The following is an 18,257-nucleotide window of genomic DNA, read 5'->3' on the forward strand; positions in this document are numbered from 1 at the left end:
GCGAACAAGAAAAAATTTCGCGAAGTCGCGGAAAGCAGAATTTTGGGCAATTTTGCGTTCTCCGCGGAACGCGAAATTACCGAAATTCCGCAAATTCCGCGAGCGGAACGGAATTTACCGCCCAGGCCTAATTAAGACCAGGGTCAGTACTGCTTCGCACACTGCGGGCCTCTGTCTAGAGTGGTGAAAAACTATGGATTGGAATGCTACCCAAAGTGATTGGCACATTTTTTTGTGCTTGAACCTACTTGACGAAAACACACTAGACACATACATATGAAATATAATTGAGCACAAGGTAATAATACATTTATGATGTTCATCAGAATCCAAGAAGTGCAGTAGCTGTTTTGAAATATTTGGATAGACCTCTGTACGGCGTGTCAAGCAGTAGTGCGGTACAGAGGTTTTACAAACCATGCATGTGGAAGTAGCGGTGACTGGTAACAGAAAGTGAGTCCTTTGGGCAAGAGAGGGGCGAGACACATTGCAAGCACTGCTGTCCAGCGAGTAACGAAATACCAGACCAGAAAAGTAGATCACAGGGTCTTGTAGACCTCTAGGGATATATTTGGGTATCTGTGCTCGGGATCCATTGTGAAGGGCCTTCCCTTGGCTGAACCTATTACATCACAGAAAGTTAACCCCTTCACTGCTAGGCCTCCCCCCGTGCTAAGCCTTTTTTGGGCTATTTGGGTTTGTGCACGCTTAGGCCCCTGTAACTTTTTGACCACGTAAGGTATCCTCGCCAAATGTGCGTCCTTTTCTTGCAACATCATGGGGATTCTAAAGGTACCCAGGGTTTGTGGATTCTCCTGGAGGAGTCCCAGAAATTAGCCAAAATACAGCAAAACATTTTTTTTGTTTTTGGAAAAATGGGAAAAACAGGCTGCAAATGAAAGCGTCTGGGTTTTTCTCTGCAAATGGTATCAAAAAAGGGTTTGTGGGGCTGAAATCACCATTTTCACAGCATTTAGGGAATGACAGACGTTTGTCAGAAAACCAACATTTTTTTACACAGTTTTGGCATTTTTCTGGGACATAGCCTAATTTTGCTATCTTTTGTGCTTTCAACCTCCTTCCAGTTAATGGTAGAAATGGGTCTGAAAGCAATAATGGATCCTGGAAAGCTATACATTTTTGAAAAGTAAACAAAATTCTGAATTCAGCAAGGGGTCATTTGTGTAGATCCATCAAGGTTTCTTTATAGAAACTAACAGTTAAATATAGGAAGAAATTAAATTTAGTTGAAAAAAACTGCCTTTTGTGTCAACGTTTTTACCTGTAACTTCTAATTATGACAGCTATTTGAAAGCAATATACCGTTACGTCTGCTGGACCTTCCTGTTTGTGGGGATATATAGGACTTGTAGGTTCACCAAAAACCCGACGAACCCAGAGTCAAAAACTGAGCAGCAATTTGCAATGTTTTTTTATTATGTTCCGGGTATATAGCAATTATTGTGGGAAACTGTATTGATGGAAAAATTGGAATGAAAGACACCTATGTATTTCTGAAATGGGAACAAATTATAGAGTTTAGAAACAGTACATATTTGCACATTTTCGAAATTGGTAATACTCATACTAGCATGAGAATTATCGGTCATTTTTCAAAATGATTTCTTTTTTTACACAAAGTCTTTCATTTGGAAGGCAGAAATGCATCAAAAATCAATAGGTAATAACAGTTGCTTTACAAATCTGAATTACTCCAAGTCTCCCAATAAAAATGGTACCTCACTTATGTGGGTGGGCATAGTGCCCACGACAGGAAATGGTTCAAAACCTAACGTGAACACACCACATTTTCACAATGAAAATTGACCCTTTTTTTTTGCAAAGTGTCTTGCTGTAGTTTTTGAACACTAGCTCTGCTGGCACCTAGTGAAATGTCGCAAACCTATACATTTTTGAAAACTAGACACCCAGGGGAATCCAGGATGGGGTGACTTGACTGCCTCCCACCAGGTTCTGTTACCCAAAATCCCTTGCAAACCTAAAAAATTGTTTTAAAAAACCCACATTTTCCCCACATTTCTGTGGTGGAAAGTTCTGGAATCTGCGCGGATCCACAAATTTCCACCCACCCCGCGTTCCCCAAAGTCTTACGAGAAAAATGATACCTCACTTGTGCCGGTCGGCCTAGTGCCCGCGACAGGAAACTGCGCAAAACACAACGTGGTCACACCTCAATTTCGCAGTGAAAAATGACCCTTTTTTGGCAAAGTGCCTAGCTGTAGTTTTTGAACCCTAGCTCTGCGGACTCCTTGGGAAACCTGGCAAACCTATACATTTTTGAAAACTAGACACCCAGGGCAATCCAGGATGGCGGTGACTTGACTGCCTCCCACCAGGGTCTGTTACCCAGAATCCCTTGCAAACCTAAAAAATTGTCATAAATACATTTTCCCCACATTTCTGTGGTGGAAAGTTCCGGAATCTACGTGGATCTACAAATTTCCACCCACCCCGCGTTCCCCAAAGTCTTACGAGAAAAATGGTACCTCACTTGTGTGGGTTGGCCTAGTGCCCGCGACAGGAAACGGCGCAAAACGCAACGTGGTCACACCTCAATTTCGCAGTGAAAAATGAACCTTTTTTGGCAAAGTGCCTAGCGATAGTTTTTGAACCCTAGCTCTGCGGGCACCTAGGGAAACCTAGCAAACCTATAAATTTTTGAAAAGTAGACACCCAGGGCAATCCAGGATGGGGTGACTTGACTGCCTCCCACCAGCTTCTGTTACCCAAAATCCCTTGCAAACCTAAACAATTGTAAAAAAAAAAACACATTTTCCCCACATTTCTGTGGTGGAAAGTTCTTCTGCTTTCCCCAGGAAAAAAACCCCAGATCGGCCGCCCACGGGGGGAGCGCCAACAATTTCCCCCGTGGGTGGGTGAGATCACACGGCGACTGTGTGCCATGACGAAGGGGTTAAGGATCTTTCTTGATCTTCTTTAAATCCACTCCCTTATGCTGTGCTTTAATTTGTGCTCCATTCTTGAATGCTCTCTATTGTTCTTGTGTTGCATGTGCTTATGCATGAGCCTTTCTTGAGGTTTCACCCCTTTCTCGAACACATCTCAGGGCAGATTTTGCACTGTGCTGTTATAGCCGCTTTCTGTATATGACTCCTGTCATACTGCCTGTCTCTTTCTTCATGTTACCGTGCATCTCACCTGTCTGCTGTCCCTTTACACAGTTCTTTCACCTTGTGTCTCACTAGTGTCTTTGTTAGAAGGTGGTTCTGACACTATGGGCCGCCCGGATTTTTCGCTTTTTGAGCACCTAATTGTGGAGCTTTTACTGTGGGGGGAGCCTCATAAGTTGGGACTCACCCACAGTGAACTCAGGATGTAAGAGACTGCATGGGGATTTTACTGGTGTTCCCCTGGCTTGACCAGGCCAATGCGCAGCAGCTGGAGTAAGGGACACCGGGCCGGTTACATGCAGACACTGAGGTCCTATCAGGGAGCCAGGCCAGTGGCCAAAGGGTGCTTTTCTGTGTGGGGAAGCATAAGTGGCTGTGCTTTCTTTAGGGAAGACAGTCATCCCGAAAGGGTGGTGGCAGCAGAATGACCTCAGCGGCAGGCTGAGGGTGAGGGTCCAGAGAGGTTGCATCTTGGGGGTGCAAGGACCAAACGGAGAGAGCGTACTGGTTGGAACAAACTCTGGAAGGGAGACCAGCTAGTGACCCAGGGGATATGATTTAGACCTACCCCAGAAGACCGCATCAGTGCTGATGCACTGGACCCTTGTCCAGAGAAGTGGTAGGCATAGTGTTGCATGCCCAAGGGCAAAGGTGAGCCTAGTTAGGCTGAGTCCATGTAGACCATGAGTGACCTAGAGGTATCTAACCTAGAGCCCGGAGGGTTCTTAGGGTAGTCTGGGATACCTGTCATGGGTGGAGATTTCATGGATGGGAGAAGTAGGTGGTCTAAGCGGATAACTGGTCAGTAAGGGCGGTCTAGTCAGAACCCCTTATAATTAGTTATTGCTGACTACGGGAAGTGTACCCATGTAGAGTGGCTACTTCTTCCCTGTAGGAATCAACTGGGCGCGGCGTGTGTTAGAAGGTGGTGGGCCGCCCGGATTTTTCGCTTTTTGAGCACCTAATTGTGGAGCTTTTACTGTGGGGGAGCCTCATAAGTTGGGACTCACCCACAGTGAACCCAGGATGTAAGAGACTGCATGGGGATTTTACTGGTGTTCCCCTGGCTTGACCAGGCCACTGCGCAGCAGCTGGAGTAAGGGACACCGGGCTGGTTACATGCAGACACATGTGTACATGCGTGTGCACACGTGTATGGGCTGCGCAGGGGAGATTCCTAGCGTGCGCAGTTCAGGAGCAGCTAGAAAGTGAATGGTGTGGCAGGACTTATGCAGTATTGGGTGGAATAGGCTTTATACTCTGGAAACATGCCAGGGAAAGTCAGTGTGTCTTACTGTTTTTTTACTTCATTATTCCCCTATGGGAATGTGGGGCCCATGTCTAGATTAACTTCTATTAGGCCTACAGGTTCCAGACACGCACTTAAGTCCAATGTAGCAAATGTGAAAAGAAGTATTCTGCAGAGTCCAAAGTCATATTTGTACTGCTTTTGGGTCATCCAGAACTGTCATATTTCCCTGAGCCAGCCATTACCAGACCCAGGCTGAGGGCTGACCTCAGCTGTATGGATTGATAGCCTTTCTTCCACAAGCGAGGGCCTCCTCTCCACGAAGAGAAGATGGGTGGGGCTGCAGGCCAATCCATCAGCAGCTGCGACTGGGTGCCAGGCACCAAGCTGCACCAAGGAGGGAAGGCAGTGTGGGGGATGAGGCTTCAGAGACATGTGGCCAGAGCTGGACAACACCATTTTTAACAAACCCAGAGGCTGGACAAGAAGGAGGGAGCAGGGGCAGGGACGTGATGTGTCGCTGTTTGATAGGACCAACAGAGACTTCCTACCAGCCCCCTACTCAACTTTTAAAAAGTGCCTGCACAGGAAGAGAAGCTCTCTGGGGTGTTTGCTCGGCTGAGGCTGAAGGTGCTGGAGCCTGGCGCAATGGGCAGTTGGAAGGAGAGACCCCCTGACTGCCCCCAGGACCCTATCAGCACCAGAAGAGCCCAGGACTGGTGCACAGAAGCATGGGCCTCTGCACAGGGAGAAGAAGGTCCCAGAAGGAGAGCCAGGCGAAAGGCTGGCGCAGGGAGCCAGTGAAGACAGCACACTGCTGAATCTACCCTCAGAGACCCAGAGGGCAGAGGAGAGTGTTCCCAGTGGCTGGGGCTGGTAAAGAGGAGCAAGAAGCGCCCCATAATGCTTCGCACGGCATTTGGAAATCTGCCGTTTTGGTGCTTTCTGGCCCCCAGAGGAGGGGGGGTCACCCTCACTTGTGAAAAGGTGCTGGGGGAGCTGCTGGAGAGGCCCAGTCTCTCCCCCCCCCCCCCCCCCCCCCCAGCACGAAGAAATCTGCCATTTTGGTGCCTGGTGGCCCCCAGAGAAGGGGGTCACCCTTATGTGTGAAAAGGGGTGCAGGGGGGCTGCAGGAGCACCGCAGCCTCCCCCCAGCATAAAGAAGAACAGTCCACCCATAAGTTTCACGGGGCATCTGAAAGAATAACCCCTCAAGGGCTCAGCCAGCCTTAACACCTTCTAGGCTGGAACTTATGTTCTACAGCTGAGGGTGTACTATGAAGTGCATCATGGAGTGAAGGGCTGAGTTGGGGATGTCTGGAGAAGGGCATCCCCTGGAGGTGAAGTGGTGTAATTGCACCAAAATGCAAGTAACTATTGGCTATTTCTCTTTAGGTGGACTGAAAGTCACATGTGTAAAGTGAAATATATGTGTATGGTGATGTTAAGCTAAATGGAGTTATGTTGTTGGACCTTCCTGCTAGGGGGTCTGGCTGTATTTATGTAATCCCATGCTTTTACCTGTGATTCCTTTTAAAGTGAAGAGGCGCACTACAGGAGAAGTGTAGTTGCCAGGAGTACTTCTTTTGAAGGGACTGTAAGTCACATGTGTAAGGAGATGTCATAAGCCAAGTGGGGCTATGTTGCCAGACAGTCTGGCTGTATATGCACAATCCTGTGATTTCATCTGTGATGCCTTTAGGGGCTGTAATTGCAATGCATTCAAATGATCAACCAAGGTGATGAGTACTGTCATTCTAAAGTGTGCGTAAACATGGATTCTTGCTGCTGCGCTTAGGTGAAGACCCCAGACTGCTAGCCCTTAAGATATAGAGGTGCATACTTTATGGTCAGCAGGAGATGCTCAGTCAGGGTCATGTGTCACCAAGGCAGGTTTACCCCTTTTTAATGCTTGTTGAGGTAATGGGGTGGGTCGCCATTGGGATGGTGCCAGTGCGCAAGGCCCTCGCTCCAGGTTATGTTCAACTATCTGCATTGGGGGCAAGTTGATGTGCATACATGGGAGTGGTGGTACTAGACCCCCCCCCCCTTTGCGGGAGGGTTGGAGATGTTATGCAATGTCACAAAGTAATTCCAACAGCTTATGTATATTTGTAAATTGGTGCATAGTATTGAGTAGTGTGTGTGTGTTTAATAAATTTACTCTTACTTTTATAAAGCAAAGTACAGACTGCACAATCAATTATTGAGTGTTATTTTTGTGCACCTGCAAATGGCGATTACTAGCCCACACCACCTCCCTTGAGTATGCCTCAGACTGCTCTGCAACGCTACCCTCTGACAGTCAGGCGCTACAATTGGGTGTTTGGTTCCCAGTGAAGGACAAATGTAGTCATGTTATTTGTGCAGGCCTCAGATGCTGCCTCGTTTTCCAACAGTCTTCCATTACCTCACCACTCCGCATTTAACCTCTTCCCTGTTCCCCACTCATGCACGCCTCACATCATGTCCTATATCTCGCATTTTACTTTGTCATGCCCACCCCTCTTTAGGGCTTGGGTTTCAACCGTCTCACCCCAGACCCTGCTTCTCACCTGTTTATCCCTTTACCAAGCTGTGTGCTTCATCTTGCTGTGCCACCCACTTCCCATAGCTCATCTACCCGTCTCTCCAACCTACTTAAGTTTCTCACCTTTCTACATCATACCAAGTCTTCCCTGCCTCACCCTTTCATCAAACTAGTCTGCTCACTCCCCCTCTGCCCCCCCATACACACTACATCAGGGGTGCCCAGGTTATGTTGTGAAGCCTGGTCAGTGTCGGAGTTTCTGAATATTCACTTAAAATGCATTTAGATACAATTCTAAATGGTGTTTATTAACATAGTCTGTGATTGTCCTGAAAATCTGCCATGAATTCTTTCCCCTGAACTTATGCCAGACACTGCTGCCCTAGGAGTAACCCGTTTCTCCCATCCCCTTTCCTGCGTCTCACCTTTCTCTCCCATCTGTCACTGCAGGGTGAGTGGAATAGCTGGAAGCCTGCAGTCTGCATGAACTTCTGCAATGCCTTCCTGGGCTTTGTGAAGAAGGTGGTGACGCAGGATGACCCACAGTGAGTCTGCCCACTTCTCTCTCTTTCCACCACGCTGTAACCTACACTACTAGGTCTCCCCTATGCATAGCCAGTTATGTTGTGCGTACATTGAGATGCTAGGGAGCCTTCAACAGTTAGAGGGCGCATGTAAGTTCAGTCTAGGTTTATTAATGTTTATAGTTAATATAACACACATTATAAAATGAATTGTCATTTATTTACAACATTCAGTCGCTCCTCCCCAGATTCCAACCTTTAACTTGAAGGGTACACACAGGTCATTGCAGTGGTTTCTCCATCCTCTGCGCTGTCATCCCAAGCAGCTACAAAGATAATAGTTCCTAAGTTGCAAAAACTGTTTTAGTCAAATATTTTTTAGAAGGCTGTACTAAAATCATGCACCTCCTTCATGCCCCAACAATGACTGACGCTCATGGTCATTCCATTCATACGAAGCTCATCTCTGGGACCACTTGCCTCTAGATCTCATAACAAATTTAAAAAGTTCTCTCTTCTACACCCCACCCACTGAATGTATTGTTCACTGGGCTGTAAAAGTCCCAGCAAAAAATACAATCTTCCTTGCAGATGCCCATGAAGTGAGAAACTAGAATATAATGACTGAGTGAAAAAACACTCTTTTCAAACAAATTTGGGGGCATACAATCTATTTTTAGGAATGCTAGAAAAACATTAATCACAGAAAAAACGTTGGGCATGTTATCATGTAGATCGATACCACGTTCTATAACCTACTACTACAGAGATTAGAGGCTGGGAGACTATGAAACAGCTAGCCAACAGAAAGCAATGCCAGCAACCATTCCTCAACTGTATACAATTACAATGCAACCCTTATTTGGGTTCACTCTCTATTTCTAAACTGTTCATTTTGGGGCATGAGACTGATTTCCTTTCTATCACTGGCCATGTATTCACAGTCCTATTTTTTCCTAATTTTCTATACAGTCTAACATTCCTACACAATTACTTCTTGATTGACCGTGTCTGGGGGCAGGCTCTACCTTAATGCAGCTAGAGCCAATGCTGTACGGAAAACATTCTGATAGCCTGTCGTCAGCGAAGGGCTAGTTTGAGTCTAATGTGGATTGTTCTAATCTGTGGCCTGCTCAGCAGGCTTTCGTGAACCAGAGTGGATAGTCTCTGCACAGTTCCCAGGTTTGTTTGCACCTGGGGCAGAGAAATTATAGCCTGCTAGACTCTGAAGCTGAACTGCTTACACCATCACAGATGGATGGGGAAAGCACCATGTGAGGGAACGGTGATGTGTTTACGTGTAGAAAACCCTGCCCCACCATTATTCACTATGCACCTGCTGTGTGGATAAATACAGAATTTGAGCTTTTGGGGATTTTTTTACAGAACTACTATTTACACAACCCACCATCCTTTCTCCATGATTTTATGCTAATGTCTTGAGGTACAACTGCATCACTGGCCACTAAATTTCTACGGTAAGATTGAAATGCATCTCATCACTACTGTAGCCCTACAGCTACCCTGTCCTTTTAAAAACGTGACTTGTTTAATTGTTATATTTAACTGATCACATTTTTTTTAATGGTAATCCTGTTAATTATGTATTCGTTGTTAAGGCAACCCTGCTATTAATCCTGCCACCTTATCACATCACATCACATTACATTTATAATTGTCGTTATCCAAACATTAAAAAGATCCCTTTATTAATTGTGATTTAAAAGAACTCAAATTAACTCAATATAACAATCCTAATACAAACCCATAGATTGGTTTTGATGTAAAAATAATTTATCAAAAACCTAATCTGAATATTAATCCATGTTCAATTAATTTAAATTGCATTAATAACCTATGCTAATCCTCATCCTTCATTTTTAAATTAAAGCGAAACCTAAAAAAAACTCTTAATAATTTGCATGAAATGAATTAAGGAATTACCCTTTACCTAGACTTAATGCTAACCCTACTCGTAATCCTTAGTTTATATTGCAATAAACTAATTAAATTACAGTTGACCTAACCGTAACATTGACCCTTAACTTACCTTAAATTAAATCTAGTAAGCCTAACCCTAATAACAAACCCAACCGATAACTAATTTACATTAAATGTACCTCAAACTAAATTACTCTTGCTTTAATGTAAAGTAAATGTGTAATGCTTCTTATTTATTAAAGGATATTTATTAAACTGTTCCCTCTTAAACTCTAATACCCTACTTGGTGTAATGACAGTCGCGTCAGAGTTTATCTCTGTATTTGCTATCTATGTAGTGACTCAGCGATGTCATAGAGGGGTAACCTTTTCATCACCACCCACCCTCTTTTATCAGCAATAGAAAATATTCAGATGTATGTTTGCTGTTCTCAAATCCAGTAAAACCTTTCAGGGATGATCGTCATAATGCTTAACCCTATTGTGCTTGCTTAAGTAATGGATAGACTCACCCTACCTGACAGCTTTATTCTGCTTTCATTGCCCTCTTTTTCCCTCTAGGGTGGTATACCTTTTCTCCTGGGAACCACGCCGGGACGTCTCATACACTATTCACAAGGACCCAGACCATGTCTTCCTCCCACCCTGGTACCTGAGCGCCATGACCGCACAAGAAAAATAAGCACAAAAACAAGAACAGCATTGAGAGTGACTCTGAGAGGAAGAACGTGCTTCTGCTGTTGCCATCGCTCAGTTTTCGAGGCTGTACAGTACAAGCTCGAGAAGATAGATGCTCTGGACATGCAATGGCTAGCCACTCGAGAAATATTTTTTTCCAATTTTTGTGTCCGACCAGGATAGTCCAGCTTGGGTGTCACATCTGCCATAGCTGAAAAATTAATTTTACATATACATTTTTTTTAGAGCTCGCTCGGCTGCAAAGCCCACTGCATACAGAACGTATGAAGTTATGTGACAGTAAAAGACAATAGTTAAGGGTCCTGTGCAACAGGACTGAGGCAGGCAAAGGCACCTGATGTGTGGACGTTCAGTGCTCAGATGGGGGAAGACCCAAGTATTAAGACCTGGTCAGCCTGAAGAGGAGCTTTAAGATGGCAGTTCTGAAGAGCTTAGTATGAGCGACTGGGTGATGGCTCCACTTGTAAATGTGAACCACCTAGACATAGAAGGCTTTTGCTGTAACTTTTATGTAGGGTTATATGATTTGTATATGACCTGGTACTATAGTTTAAAGCGTGAAGAACCCCAATTTTAAGATGCACATCGCCTAAGGTAGCAGCTCCATCCGATCGCTGATTTGTTCTTGAAATCTAATGAAAGCTTGTGACAACCCTATCTTTTTTCAGGTTTGCCTATCAAGAGGATCTGAGGTTATGGCCTCACTACTGTTGATTATGCCCTTTTCCTCCTGATAAAGATTAAATTGCCTGGTTGCCATTGACGATAACCATGGTAAATTATAACACACATTCAACTGTGTGTTAGACTGCTTCTGTGTCGGATTGTTGTCGGATAATTGGACATCATGGCCTTTCTTTCTTCGTCAACTCAGAAAAAAGCACAATGTTACTATTGACCCAAGTGTTAAATTGCCTTTCTGAATTTTCTCCTTCATTTTCACCGCCTGTTCCATCTTACTCAAGAATCCTCTTAAAGTTCGTCTACATGGTTGTACCTGTTCTGACTTGGCATGTCCAGTTTTTTATAGTTCCTAAAGGGACAGAGATTTATTTAAATGTCCCTCACACCTATTTTTCCATCCCGTTCCCTCCCGGATAATTACTTAGGTGCCCAAGAATCTAAGAACTAACATGCATGTCAATGAAGAACGTTGCACAGCCGACATTCATTCGATAAAAAGAGCCAAATTCAGTCTTGAAATGTTCACTCAATGGTAACAGCATAGATGATTTCGTTGCAAAGGAGAGCGTGTCTAGCTCAGTCAATGGACTTTGACATAGTGTAACGGTCTCCAAGATCAGCAGCCAGCAAGCAACTCTGAATGGTCTTACAGCACATTGGTAACAGATTCCTCAGTGTCGGAAAGATACAAAGCCACAAAATGACTTTAATGCACATGCTTCTCTTGCAGCTGAATGCAAGGTGGGTCTTAACCACAAGCTCAGGAGTATGGTGGCCAGGTTGTATGCACACACGCTGTGTGTGTAGTATGGGGAGGTGGGTCACGCTCCGGTATGTTTGCAGGAAAGAATTGCGACACGATCATTATATGCCACAGAAGGGAGAGATTTGATCACTACTTAGCCTGCAGGTAATGCCTCCTCCCATATCGGGAAATGAGAGATATATCCTTGTCTTCCCTCGTGTGGCAAGTAATGAGGGTCTGCTGGGCAGTGCTACTTTGGGTAAGATCGACGGGGATAAGAAGTTCCACTGTTTAACAATCCCAGACTCTTCAATGAGAAGAGATAATGGCAGCTAACAATGTTAACTGAGCACTTTTGTCCCCTGGAGGGGTTCTTTTCCTTTTCGAGGGGTGCTTTCTATATTTCTGTTTACCAATTTGTAGCATTGCTACCTTCGACCACAGGACAATTTGATCAAGAAGAATCCAGAGGCTTTCAAACCCAATCACCAGCAATATTACGGAGTTTGTTTTCACCTTACTCTTCTGGGTTTATTTTTACAGTCCAACCAGTTCACACCTTTTCTAGTGACAAGAGTCTGGGTTTCTTCCAAACTGCGACAGTCAAATGGACAGTGTGGAGTGCAGAAGGAGATGCACTTAACTTCATAAGAGTGCTTTCTGCCCTTCTTTGTAGCAAAAAGGTGCCGTGTAAAATGGGTAGGACAAAGGAGTACTAAACATTTTCAGTATACTTTTAGTTTTAAGTAAAAAAATGATCTTTATTGTTACTTTTTGATGTAAGCAAAGTTTTCCTGCTATTGCACTGTAAAATATTTTATAATACCAAAAATATTTCAACATGTTTGCATTTCAAAGGTCACACATTGTAAAGTATATCATAACAAGCTTCCAGTGTAGTTGGTTTATTCAACCTGAACTATGTTAGATAATGTTGGTTTCTGGTTTTTATTTTAAAAAAAAATCAATTTCTTGCAAGTAATTTATGTAAAGGCCCACTTCCGGCCCCCTTTAATTACGCCACAAATTTGAGACCAATTGGTAGAGCTCAAAATATTTATTTTCCTTGTTCACTTAATCGTGATAATTTCCGTAGTGAATACCACTACCAAACACATTTTCAGCAGCAGTCTTGAATCTGTAGCATAAAGATGGAGGTGGGAGAGGATATAGGGTGTTTTATTGGCTCCCTTAAATCCTTTTTGGTTTTTGCCTACAGGGCTCATGTGCTGTTAGTGAAAGCTTTTGTTAATAAAAAAAACAAAAATTGGCTTAGAGCCTGCCCAATACTTACTATTGGTTGGCTTCCATGTCACTCTTGTTTCCTTGCTTCTTACTGGTCATGACTCATGCCTGCCAGCTGCTCACCTCCTCCTGCATTCTTCCCAGGGCTTTTGTCTCTGCCTTGGAGCATGGACCAAGTACAGTTTCCTGTAGTCAGCTAGTGTCCTTTCACTGGCCGCATGCTCCTCAGGTACTCTGTTTTTAAAAACGGTTGGCCATATACTCTACAAGAATGCATGGCATTGTACTGTACTATACTTCTCCCTCCCACCTCCCCCACAACACACTCCTGTTACTACCCTACCCTCCTCCTGCTGTTTACCCCACACTATCTGTTGTTTCCCCCACGCACCTCTCCTGCTGTCCATTGCTTTTAACCTCACCACTAAACTCCTCCAGCTGCGTGTGTCACCCCGCTGTCCTCCAGCTGTCCACTGTTTCCCCACCCCTGCACTTCTCCCTCGTGTTGTCCCCTTCACACCCACCACCTGCGCTGTTTTTGCACAGGTTGCACATCAGCGCTGGCTGCTCTACAACATGGCTTTAAGAGGAAAAGAGCACTATTATGTGGTCAACTCTGGCTGTGTAATAGCTCTTTTATTTCCTTTAAGCCATGTTGCACAGCAGCCCCCACTGCTGTTCAACATGTGTTTAAAAAAAAGAAATTGGCAAAACCAGTATATCTTGCTTATTCGAAACCTATTGGATTTGCCAATGCCCTACTCCTTCAGCTAAATACTGAGTTGTGCTTATTTTTTAGTACTATTTATAATTATTTTTCAAAAAGTGCTTTTTTCAATACATCACTGAAATGTCAAGATATTACCCCTTTGCGATGCGCAAGCTCACACACTGCTTTACTGTATATAGTTGCAAAGCCTGTTGACTGAAGAATGCATTGCTATTTCACAATAGTTCAAATAATATGGTGCAAATATGTATATTTAATATGTATTTTTTTAACAAAAACTTCCTTTTCGATCATTCACAGTGCTCCATTTTCTAGCCTTTTCTAAGCCTGGGCAAAGCGCTACGCTCGCGTAGTTTGCGAAGTTCGCGCTACTTCGCACTACGCAAATTGCACGTAGCACAGTGCAAACACGTGTAGTGTTGCGTAGTGCTGAGGTCATTTTTTGCTTGCTCGCGGTCCTCAACGTCAAGTTGGCGACCACGAGCAAGCAAAATGACATCCCGGCGAGACTTTTTCCTTGTTCGCGATCAGCAACATCATGTTGGCGATCGCGAGCACGGAAAATAAACCTCCCGGCGAGATTCCCAACGCGAGGAAGTCAGGTTTCTCATTGCGAGTGGTCGCGTATGCTCGCGACCGCTCGCAATGAGAAACTACCAGTTCGCGTTGAGAAAGCTGCCGCTCGAGTAAAAATCTACTCGAGCAGCAGAAAACTACAGCTTACACTGTGCAAGATGCCGTTTTCAATGATTGCACAGTGCCGGTTGCTTGTCCGCACTGTGCAATCATTGAAAACGACATCTTGCACAGTGCGAACAAGGTACTATGCAGTTCACAAAGTGCTACGCGCAGCTCTGGTAGTGCAAAGTGCACTTTGCGTAGCTACGCGAAGCGCTACTTCGCGAACTACGCCCAGGGTTAGCCTTTTCTTTGTTTTTGGAAGTTGGTGAATGGCAATTCCTTGTCTGCCAGTTTTGCATACAGAGGGCACCTGTAGCTGTCCCTTTCTTCATCTGTCTTATCATAAGAGTGACAAAACATCCCCTGGTGCTAGTATGTGAAGGGGGCCCATCTCCTTGTGCATGTAATGTACCTAAAGTGGAGATGAACCAGCCCAATCTTTGAGTACATGTAATGTACACAGAATATAGTTGCTTTTTTTTCTACTCAAATATTTTGTCTTTGCGATGGCAGGTGTTTTCCTTAAACAAAGATGGGCGCAATGTAGTTTTTGTACCCATTTTCTGCCGAACTTACATTTGTTAATGAGTGTCTCTTTTTTTACAACCAGGTGAATAAAACATTTTAGACCAGTACTAAGGACTCGTTTCGTTTGAGAGCTGGTATTTACGATAATCGTTTCAGAAAGGTTTTTGCTCTTTACTTTGCATTGGTCAGTGCTGCTATTGCTTCCTTTGCAGGATGTTTCTACAGGTTTACCACTGTGGCAGGAGTTCTGCTTGCAGCTTAATGAAAACTTCACGGTGTGCTTTCTAACCAATGTGTATGGTATAATGCCATATTCTACTGTAGATCTGAAACCCATTGAATAGTTTGTCTACTCTCTGCAAAGGGCTCACAGTTTGAGCATAATATAAGAATAGCTTAGAAAGGCAAATGCTGTTTTTGAAGTTAGAAAATATGAACTGTGACCTGTCCTGCTGAAGGAAATTAAGTCCTACATAAATAAGTGGATAATTTTGCAAGGCTATACTGTTTGCAGTGCAGCACTATAGAAATCACTGTAAAAGTACACAACACGACATAAGGAATTTGTAAAGCAATATGCCCTCCTCTTGAACCACTGTATAAAAACATCTTTGTCATGTCATCCTTTAATGACAAGCGGCAGACTCATTTCCGTGGTTCAGTGAGATTTTTTAAAAACATATTAAGTGCAGCATTACAATATAGCTTGTATTATAAAACAAGTATTAAAAATGCAATAGGACTCGCCTTTCATTAAGTTAAAGCCATTTGCTATGCTATACAGTGCCATTAGCGAAGCAAATGACTTTAACTTAATCAAAGGCGAGACCTATTGCATTTTCAATGCTTGTTTAGAACTGCGTCGGTTATGTGGGATGCTGGCATCTCTTCGCACACTGCTGAGGTATACATTCACAAAACATTTTTGCCACTTATCAGCTCGCCACGGGGTTCGGATGTAGTGTGTTTTCTTTTAGCAAGTGTATTTTTATTTAATTTGTTCCATGTGGCTGCTCACTTGCCCTCCGCGCATAGATATCTTGGAGCTTTGTTCTACGGTTAGTGCATAGCTTTGATGTGCTGCTATAAGATTTCACTAGACACGCCATGCATTTTACGGCGCTTTCCTCTCCAGCTTTTTTTTTTATGTGCATAGGCAAGTGTATTTTATAGACATTTCATTATTTACAGCTGCGCCGGTTACTGCCCCATCTCCACACACCTTAGAACAAGTCAGAGCAGTCTGTTACTGACATGAAACAAGCAGGGACAACGCCAAAACAGCCAGGGTAAGTGGACTGTTCCAATGTCCGGCAACTCCCAGACCAAACGCAGGGACACAGAGTGGTCGTATTTCAACATTATTTACCTTTCAACATTAAGCTTGACATGAAGTGTGATAGTGTCAGAATGAAGAATTTAAAATATTTCTGAGGATAGTACAAATTAAATATGTATAAAACAGTAAAAAAAGACACAACTCATCAACAATATTAAATTAGTCATCATGGCGTGATGAATTTCGCAACGGAATAGTTTCAGAAGAGAGTAAAACACAATAAGCTATTGAGTGCCCGTGGTACAATAGGAACACAGCTGAATTTCAACATCAAACGTGTTTCCTCGGTCAGCCGAACGTTACTTCAAATTCCACACGAGGGCGCTTGTATTCACGAAGAGCAGCAATTTGTATTCTGATGCTGCTTATAGTCTCTTTGAATTAGCATATGAGTGTAAGTGTTCGTACAATGCAAGACATTGTTATAATTTTTTTTTAAAGAAACAAAGCCCAAGTTTTTTTCAAGACATTGCTGCTACTGGGACTAAATAAAAAGTAAAAATAATTCAAATACTTTGCGGGACATTTTAAATCACTGTTTTGAACATTGTGTGAGTGTATGTTTACCTAAAAGCTATTGGTCACGGTTTCCCGTCTTTGTAATGTTTTTTGAATAGCGTCTTACAGAAAATATTTAACCTTTCTTACCGCTTTCTTTAACAAGCACGACACGGTCCCGAAAGTGAAAGAGGATCCCTTGTCTTTATGGAGCCATGTGTATAAACACATGGCCCCAAAAAGACAAGAATCCTTTTACGACGCAAGGAAGGCAGACGAGCCCGTCCAAATGGGACGGCTCAAAAAGCCTCACAAAAACGTCATGAACAGCTCTTTTTCAATGGCTGGCCACCGTTTAGCATAAACGGTGATGCCAGCCAATATAAAAGAGGGGCAGGGCTTAAAGCCCTTGACAGAAAATACCTACAAACGTTAAATCTCGCCAGCGAGACTGCGCATGTTCGCAGCCCACTCTAACTGAGACCTAAAAAAAAAAGTACAAGTTCAAAACGATCCATGAAAGTGAAAGACGAATAGAAGTAAGCAACATCAAATTTTGATATCCATATATCAATGCTTCAGATAACCGCTAAAGTTGTCCTCCCTCGAGATGAGACAAGATTGCTTGATTGACTGCCTACAAAAGGGCAGGGTGCCAGCAGCACCCGTCTTGAGATTGTCTATGCAAGCATGTAGTAGCATTGTCACATATATAATCAGGACATATTCATGTGAAACCTCATGTATATGTCGCTCACAGCTTTCCCAAACACCCCCCCTCCAACCCCACTGAGTCATGCTCTCCCGCGATATTACAAGTTTAGGTTTTCCAGTAAAAATTGTTCAATGTATCAAGGTACAGGAAGGGGTCAGCGGCAGGACACGCTGGGAAACCCTCTAAGAGGGGGATCTTTCATTAATCAGGCCCTCAGTCCTAGCATATGTTCATATTGGAGGGTAGGGCCCCTCAAGCCACCGGGGGATGCCACCTGGGACTGTGGGTCTGGGTCTTTCAAACAGTCAACCAGTGCCTCCAAGGCCCTGGCCACATGCAATGAACCTCTCACTCGCTTGGCGCCTCTAAGCAGGATTTCGTCCTCATTGCTTGCTCACCTCAGGAGTTCCCTGTGCCAAATTGTGACCCAAGGTTCTCTAGCAGTCTTACTATTCCTCGTGATTTCCATCTTTGCTGGGATGAAGGCCAAGTCTTGGAACCTACTAGTTACCTTTTTTCTAGCAGTATGCAGGAAGCAGCTTAACAGGCAGGGGACGAGGAGTTCTTTCTGTGTAATGTCCGTGGCCATGACTTCCTTCCAGGAGGACATTAGGTGTGGACATTCCGAGAACAAGAAAAAATTTGGTTGCAACCATCCCGCCTCTCTCAGGCAAGTTGCTCCAGCTGTGTTATATATAATACTTATTCACTCTTCCTGGGGTAAGGTATGCCCTATGGTGAATATAATAAATACTTGATTTAAAACGTCTTTCTCTCAATACCTTGGTTACCAGGTGTAGTAGGGGCACCCAGTCGCCCTCGGGTATCTGAATCCCCAGGTCTTCGAGTGCGTAATGTTGCCATTGGTTCAGCAGTTCATCCCTTGTGGCCCAGTCCAGTTGGTATCATGTTTGGATGAGGTTCACACTTTTACCTGTCCTTGGGAGAGGGATTTGGGGTTATACAGTTTGTTTCCTGTTCAGTTGGGGTTTTGGTG

At 44.0% G+C, this 18,257-nt stretch overlaps 1 protein-coding gene across 5 annotated transcripts in view; it reads left to right on the top strand.

Annotated features, from left to right (window-relative positions):
- Positions 1-14,815, top strand: part of DXO (decapping exoribonuclease) — a 47,332-nt gene extending 32,517 nt beyond the window's left edge. For 2 of the 5 annotated variants that reach the window (XM_085623215.1, XM_085623214.1), the window contains exons 6-7: positions 7,382-7,476; positions 9,958-14,815. In XM_085623215.1, coding sequence (XP_085479341.1) covers positions 7,382-7,476; positions 9,958-10,078 — 216 coding nt within the window. In that variant the 3' untranslated portion in view covers positions 10,079-14,815. The remainder of the gene's footprint in view (positions 1-7,381; positions 7,477-9,957) is intronic. The other 3 variants (XM_085623213.1, XM_085623212.1, XR_014967931.1) reach the window with 2 other exon arrangements.
- Positions 14,816-18,257: the final 3,442 nt, after the last annotated feature.

The sequence above is a fragment of the Triturus cristatus genome, chromosome 8 (assembly GCF_964204655.1).
Source record: "Triturus cristatus chromosome 8, aTriCri1.1, whole genome shotgun sequence".
In the NCBI taxonomy this organism is placed as follows: domain Eukaryota; kingdom Metazoa; phylum Chordata; class Amphibia; order Caudata; family Salamandridae; genus Triturus; species Triturus cristatus.